An 8,131-nucleotide genomic window follows, 5' to 3' on the forward strand; every position below is an offset into this window, starting at 1 on the left:
ATGGGTAAAGCCGCCCTCCCTAGCGGAAAATGCTTCCCAAAATAGGGCAAAGGACACAACGTGGAATGTAGCACTCCTGGCTCGCAAGCGGCGGACGCTTTCTTCTTAGTTGGCCGCCCCGTTGGTCGTTCCCGTCATCTGCCCTCTTTGTTTGTGTCGGCGTCTGCGCTTTGGAGAATGGGGGAGTGCAAGAGCACAAAGCAAGATGCGCGCGAATCAAAATGGTTTGCTCTGCGTTGAAAAGGCAACTGACGAACGAATATACAAATTTCTGCCGTGGTTAAGTTGTATCACGAAAGGAACAGTTGTTTTGGAGTAGTAAAAGTGTGTATAGTAATGATGATATGAATACCCAATATTCCATTCAAATGCTCACACAAGGGGTATCATGCTATGGATCGCTAAGCTAAAATGGAGAGGAAGAAACTGGTGCCGTTGTGATATGAACCTAGGCGCAAACGCCATGCTCAAATAAAAATAAAAATAAACCGAATGAATGCGATGTTCGCTGTGATGCATCATAAAACCGTAGTCCGAACCCAAAAATACAATGAAGGCGTTAAAGCCTTGTCTGTTGTTTCCTTCCCTGTTCCTTCCTTTCCTTCTGATTGTGCGCGAGCATTGGCACGCATGTAGTGACCTGCCTAGACAGCAAATATGCGAAACTCCCTAGAGATCGCTTCCCGAAAACATAAAAAAAAATGAAACTATATAAAACAAATCGAAAAAGAGACAGGTGAGCGAGCACAAGGCCGTGGGCACTGTCTCGACAGTGAATCCAGGCAGCAAGGCAAGCTGGTGGCCATCCGCAGTCACAGTCGGCTTGGTGAACGAAAAACAGAATGAAATGGGGTATCTCAAAGGCAAAGGGGTATATTGTGTGTAGATGATTGGTGGAGAAGGGCGCTGCCTGAGCCGGGTGTCGGTTGTAGGAGTTGTGGTATTGGTGCGTAGTGGTCAACAGGAATGCCAGTGAGGGTGCCAGTGTGACTGCGAATTAAGTGTGGGTGGGTGTCATTGATTGTCGTAAAAGTGTGCGTCTGCCTGCTTGGGACTGTCGGAGATGCCCCCTCTCTTCCAACCCGGCACACGCCGATAGAGGAGATGAGGGGTGGGACGGGGATAAGGTAAGGAAATCCGCACAAATCGGTTGAATTTGTGCTGGGCTTTTCCGTATCTTTCCGTTTCTTTGGAAGGGGAGTCTATTGGAGTCAGCTGCTGAACTTGCAGGAATAGTATAGGGGCTGTTACTCACAGTTTGTGGTAGTGGTAGCGGTAGCAGTAGGAGTAGTGGTAGTAGTAGTAGGAGCGGGTGCGAAGGTCACGTAGGATCGCAACATTTCGCAGATTGCCGACGAGACTTTCATCTAGGATTCCTCGACGCCGGTCTCGGCGATGGCAGCGAGCTTGCCCGACTTCTTGCGAGAGGCAGACGAGGAAGACTGGCCGCCGGCAGCAGCTGCAGCCCGGCGCTGCTGGCGACGGACAACTGCTGCAGCCTGCTTGCGGCGCTCCTTCTCAGCGACCAGGGCGCGGGTGATGTCACGCTGGTAAGCCTGGCGCTCGCGCTGGAGCTGCAGCAGCTCCTCCTCGGACACGACACGCTCCTGGGGCTGCTGGAAGTTCTGCTGGAAGTGGTGGTTGAAGTGGTCCTGGGGCGGCTGTGGCTGGTAGTGACCACGGTGGAGGTTGTGCGGCGGCGAGATGCTGCTGGCGTTGCTGTTGCTGCGGCTGGAAGCGGTGCTGCTGCTGATGTCGTCGTCGAAGCTGTCGCTGAGGAAGAGGTCTTCGTCCGAGAGGTAGGACGAGGCACTGCTGTAGTCGTCGGACGAGAGCGAGGAGCGGCGGGGCCAGGAGGGAAAGGCACACGTAGAGCTGGACCGCGTAGTGCCAATGTCGATGGCAGTGGCGGGGGTCACAGCCCTCGCGCACATGGAGCTGTAGGAACCGTAGGAACCAAACATTGTGAAGATGTGAGGGTGTATTTGGTGGGGTGGGAGAAGAGAAAGTGAGTCGCTCTGGCGAGGAACTCGAGTGAAAGTATGGCAAGAAAGTGGGAGAGCAGGGTGTTTTATTCTTGTGTTTGCTGCTTATTCAGAAGGCAGTCGAGACGGATTATATCGTCGTTATAAATGTGGGATTTGGCTGCGTGGTTGGTGTGTAGGTTGTTGATGGTGGCTCACATGGAGACAGATCTGGAATGTATGGGGTATAGAGTAATGGGTTCGAGCGAACATGAAGACGAATGAGTAGCTTATTTGATGAGGAGAAGGAAAGAGCAGAAGAAGCACGACTGGGAGGAGCAAGGCAGCGAACGCGTTGAGTGAATATATAAGTTTCCTGTCGTGGAGGGAGAAAAGGAGAGTGGAAGGGGGGGTGTGTGCGATTTCCGAGGTACAGCCAGTCTTGGGGTTCTAGGTCAAGGACAAGGGGGCGTGCGACGGGCACCGGCTCCCAGGATTTGACGGGGTGGGGGGGGCGCTTTGAATAGACTGGGATGGGGCACAAGGCGATTTTGCTTGCTGGCACGCCCCCCCTCCCAATCCCCTTTCCCCGTTGGTGGCCAGGGTGCTGTGAACAAACGGTGACTGCGAGCGGTAATCTCTTACCCACCGACTATGTATCCGTTTCGCGTTCCTTCCCTCCGCGGTCTGACCGCCGCTTGTGGACATGGCGCCTACTCCGTACAAGTTCTAGCGGGCACCATTGGCTGGGGCCGCGCTCTTTCCCGGTGAACAACCGACAAAGCACAGCAATCGCGAAAACAGCGAACATGGCGAGCGGTGTTGGAGGGGATCAAAGCAACCAACAAAAGTAAATAAGTCGGTGTATGCTGCATCTGTCAATCTTTTGCGCCGGACAGACCCTCCTCCTCAGCTGCTGCATGTATATGTATGTATATTATGTGATAGCAGCCGTGGCCGGAGCCGGGTCGCAGCCCGAGTGCGGCAGCATACTAAGGCATCGTATCTTTGTATATTGTATCTTGTATCTTGTATCGTGCTATATATCTTACGAATCTGACCGGTATGTAAGATACGACGGCTGTTGCATTTCGTACATAGTGTAATATACGTGCTACGACTTAGGCGTAAGCCCGACACAGGACGGCTGAATCCTGCTCTCATGCACTCGTTGCACTTGCGCGGGCCGGCTGGCCGGCTAGCTAGCTGGCTGGCTGGACTGGCTGGCTGGACTGGCTGGACTGGGCTGGATCCCTTCTTGTCTCTCTGTCTCTCTGTCTCGACCCCCCTCTCAGGATGCTCACCGCCAAGTGCTGTACTGTGTAGCGCTTGCCCATGTGGAAAAGCCTGCGGTGTGGGTGGGCTGGAGGAGGGGTGGGATGGAAAGGGAAGCAGCGACAGTCACAGACAGCACAAACAGCGACGGCCAAGCAGGCAGGCGACGTTGGTGCGCGAAATGGTGCTCATTGCGGCGGCTGCGCCATTTTGGCAGGTGCGCGGGGTTGTTGGCGTGCTTGGTTTGTGCCTGGTTTGATTGATCCCTTCCGTCCAAACGGCCGTTTTCGCCATGAAGAGAAAGGGCGTCATGCTTGTCTGCTCCCCCTCCTTCCGTCACATGGAAGATCTGTTGGCCGCGACCCAGTCCTGCTCTTCTCTCCAGGCCAACAGTGCCCAAAGGCGTGACGGCAGCGGCGAGACGGACATGCGTGCAAGCATACGAGCACAGGCCAGATGTGTGTGTACGAATTTCGGTTTCCGGTTTTGTCGCGTACCAGACAAGATGCTCCGTGCATTTCCGATCCACGGCCTTTTCCCACAGAAGCGCCACGGGAGGACATGTTTGGTGATGCGTTGCATTACGGTCCGTTTATGTGCGAGGGCGCGGGTCTGTCGCACCTGCTGCCCTGCTACATAGTATCTTACACAGTACGGAGTACATAGTACCCTCATCGGCGCGGGGGTCAAGCAGAGCTTGTGAGCCCTAAGCGTAAAAAAGGTGACTCACGAGTTGCATGCCACGACCAAGCAAAGCCCATTGTAAAGTTGCAAACGCATACACACACAAGCACAGCCAGGGCCAGCTGCTGTCTCGCTGGCTGCCCGCCGGTTCTCGGGCTTCCCCATTGCCAGCGCATGCTCTCGGAGCGCAAAGTGTGCCTGCCACAGGCAGCCGCTGATGGCATCTGACAAAGCAGCCGCTTGCTCCGGGCGTAAGATAAGATACATAGTACTACTCCATACTCGTATGTAAGATACAGCTTCTCTGCTTTCCGTCCTATTCCGGCATGTGGCTTGGACTGTTCAATTGTCTTTATTCTGGGGTCTTGTCCGTTTTTGTCCATGTTCTTTCTTTCTTTCGCCTGCTTTCTGGTTTCATGTCGTTTTATCGCCTTTTGTCCCATCTGTCTGTCCGGCACCCGCATGCCCGCATTGTGTAATTTGCCATGCCCTCCTCACCGACCGTCCATTGTTTGCTGTTCAGACCGCCTGCACGGCCTAGTGTGTCGCCGCCCAACCTTTTTTTAGGGACCGCTGGCTGCGAGCCCAAAGACCCTCTCTTCACGCGGACCCGCACGATCTCGCACATGCTTCCCGTCCTGCTCCGTCCTGCTAGCCATCATCCTCGCCCATTCACCGCCGGTCAGCCATGGGATACCATGTGTCTTACAGTGGGCTGCGCGTGCTCGACTCCGTACTCCGTACTCCGTACTCCGTACATAGTATCGTGCTCCGGGATGCCCTATTTGCCTGCCTGCCTGAAGGAGAAAAAGCACAGACTACGAGGCAACCCTGCTGTGCTGGCGAACGGATGCGCTCAGGCAGGAAGGCATGAACGGGCGCCGCCCGTCCGTTTCCGTTTTCCCTGACCGCCCCTTCCCTGCAACGTCTGGCTACCCCTACTACTACCGTATTCTGTAGAGCCGCTGCACCTGCAGGCGGCTTCCCCATAGAGCAGCGATATTCGCCCAAATGGCAGCCACACCAAAACGCTCCGTCCACATGCGACTATGCACACCCCCTCCCCTCCTGCCGTTTGTGCAGCGCCGCTGTGCGATAGCCGAACCGACTTCCCGGAAGAGTCTCGTTTTCTTCCCCGCGGTTGCTGGCCAGAGCGTCGAAATGTCTGCCCCCTTCTCACAACCCTGTCACCGAGCGCCGGTTGCCAGGGCCCCACGTAGTATTTCCATCCAGCAGGCGTCGTGTGGAATCCCATCTTTCCTGTTGGGGCAGGCAAACTTGCCGGACGAAACAGCACTCGGATATGCTCGCACAAAAAAATACACATAGTACAGCAAGATTACGGAGCAAGTGCGTATACGAGAACCAGAAATTCATGGTGAATACGATGCACAGGATATACGGGATACAAGTGCATTAGGACACGAAGCATGAAATACAATGTACAATGTACGAGGCCATGGCTCCGTGATACGGAGGGCAGCTTTGGTCGCGTCCATATGGAGTACAGAGTATTTTACTACATAGTATGTAATAGTATCATAGCCAGCAATTACAATCCTCATGTATCTGGAATTGTCTGCTGCCTCTAGTCCACATTTCCCCTCGCACTTGACAGGCTGGGTGCAGAGTTTTTTTTTTCACTTGCAAGGAAGCTTAAGCGCAGGAAAAGGGGCCGTCTCGTCGATCTAGGCCGTCAGACCCCTGCCCAATCGCCGGTGTTCTTCGGAGTTTGTCGCCGTCAGTTGCCATGAGCACGTCGCATCGTGTTCTGGTAACTGGCTTCCCTTTGCAGCGCCTTCGCCGGTTACTGCTTCCCTTCTGGCTCATTGCCCGACCAGGCGGAAAACACGGGCCCTTGCAAAATACGACTCTCTCCAACACGCACAGGCCGCCTACGGAGTGCGTTATCACGGAAGAGGAAAAGCAGACGAAGCAGGCAACGGCGCCAGGGTCTTCTAAATTCCTTCTACGCCGTACGGCAATGCTCGGGACCCGGCCTTTCTCCCGGCTCTTTCCCCTCTCCTCCAATCTTCCCTGTTGCTGTTTTGTTATCTTGTCCGTTTACTCGTATGTCGTGCTCTAGATGCGAGTACCACTCGTACCAAAAATCAGACAAGAGACTCACCATCCCATAACAAGGAGTTGTCATTGCACCCCTGTTCAGCCAGGCTGCCGCTCTTGTTCCCTACGACCTACTCCGTACTTCGTGTTGCCTCTCTGGCCATAGCACACAGATCCAGCTCTCTGTCTACAGTAAGATACGAGTACGGGGTGTTCGTAATCTCTCTCGGTCCGTGCTATCTCAATTTCAACCTAGTTTGGGTAAAAAAAGAAAACCGCTGGCTTGCCGTTCCGGAACGCTCCCGTGCGGGAGACCCTTTCTTCTCAGCGAAATTAGCCGAAAAATTGCGGCAGGCATTTCTCATACCCAGGTGAAAATTCTGGACATGTGGAGAAGGTGAGTCCCCGGGCCACGGGGAAGGCATCCGGCCCAGCCTCTGGTTCCGGGAGAGTGTTTCCCAGGGGAGGGCGTATAAAGCGTGTCTTGGTAAATTGCGCCTTCACAGAGTAGCAATGTCTGAATTGCGAGGAGGAGGGTCCGACCGACCAGACGGAAGGTTTTCGGCTACCCATCGAGTAACCGGTGGAATGGGTACAGAGTATGACAGATGCGGACTTGCCTGGACTCGGCCAGACTTGCCCATTGAAATTGCTCCACGAGGACGCGTCGCCGTATATTGCAGCACGTCGCAAGCATTGATGCCATTCGCGACGGTGGCGCATACGATGCAAGATACATACTATGTAGTAAGAGGCACTCGTTGGCTCGGCTTGACTTGCCCCGACAGCAGCTCTAGACTCGGTCACGCCGTCTTGGAAAGTTTGCTCTCGACCTCATCCACCCGAACACCTGGGCGCGCGTCCGGAGCGGTCTTGCTGTCCACATTGCGATGTGCACTGAGGCAGGGGCTCCCCAGCTGCCACACAGTCCACCTTCATTCCGACTGACAGAGCCTCGGGACCGGAATATGATCCGGGCTCTTCATTACGAACTCGAGCAAGAATTAGCGGGTTGGGCAATCGGGGTAGCGTAGCCGTTGTTACTATGTTCGGCCTCATCGCGAGCAGCCAGGTTGTCGGGAAATGATAGGGACAGCTCGAGCACCTTGTTGCGGAAAGGCGCAAGGCACGGATCCTGGAGAGGTCCATTGCGAGAGTAAGGATGCCCAACCGATCATTTCTTGTGTTCCCTGAAAGCCCAGTACTGCAGCCCGCCAATTTGGATGTGCCCACTTTTCTGCTCCCAGTTGAACGGGTTCTGGTATTCCTAGTACGAGTACGAGTAGAAAAGGGGGGAGGGAAGTCAAACTGCAAGGGGATTGATTGATGCCTGTCGTTTTCCTGCGTGTGGGTATCTTGCACCGCAATTTAAAAAGACAGGCATCAAAACGGAGACAGGGTTCTTCTCTCCCCGGGCGCTGCCATACACGTTACTCGTACTCTCAACAGTAACATAGCTCGTACTCCGTAGTTACGGATGCGAGTATCCGTAGAGGCCATCCCACGCGTCTGGCACCCGAAAGCCCTCACTTCAGATTGACCCTCGCCCACAGGGGCCGTCTTTCCAGAAGCGCGTGGGGGAGGGGGGCCCCTCTGTCTCCTTCTCACTTCGGTCATCTCCATGCTGTGGAGGTCGCTGGCCGGACTGGAAAGCCTCTGTCCCGTGGCGACGGGTTATCATGGCGCACTTCAAAGTGGCTCTTCTCAGGGTCTCGCGGCCTCCCACCAGGCACTTTGGGGAAGCTCCACCCTCTGCTCTGCCACCATGACCAGACAGTGGCTTCGCGGGCGGCGATGCTCCAGACCACACGTGGCTATCGTGTGAAGGAGTGAGCGATCGATAAACGGTAAGCTAATCCATACTTTCCTTTTTGTCTTTGTTTCTGTTTTTGCACCTTCCGTATCGGAACCGCATGCCTTCACCGATCGGAATGTGTCCATAAATGCGCGACACAGCCCCAAAGTCGATAGCAGATCCCTGCTTTTCCATCTCACATGCAAACCAGCCATTGTGTCCCAAACATGATAACGTGACCAGAAACAACGTGCTCGGGCATCTGTTCATCCCGCGGCCGGTCATCGCCTGTTGTCCGCCCCGCCGTGTGCTCTGTTCGCTCGTCTGCCCGCTCAAGCACCTGTATCTC

The 8,131-nt window shown here is 54.8% G+C and overlaps 1 protein-coding gene across 1 annotated transcript; it reads right to left on the bottom strand.

The window, feature by feature from the left end:
* Positions 1-1,367: 1,367 nt before the first annotated feature.
* Positions 1,368-1,964, bottom strand: CMQ_908 (uncharacterized protein; the record flags this gene model as incomplete). Its single annotated transcript, XM_014317987.1, has 1 exon — positions 1,368-1,964. The coding sequence occupies one exon, from the start codon at positions 1,962-1,964 to the stop codon at positions 1,368-1,370; it is 597 nt and encodes a 198-aa protein (XP_014173462.1).
* Between the last annotated feature and the right edge of the window lie 6,167 nt (positions 1,965-8,131).

Source organism: Grosmannia clavigera (assembly GCF_000143105.1).
Source record: "Grosmannia clavigera kw1407 unplaced genomic scaffold GCSC_140, whole genome shotgun sequence".
Classification (NCBI taxonomy): domain Eukaryota; kingdom Fungi; phylum Ascomycota; class Sordariomycetes; order Ophiostomatales; family Ophiostomataceae; genus Leptographium; species Leptographium clavigerum.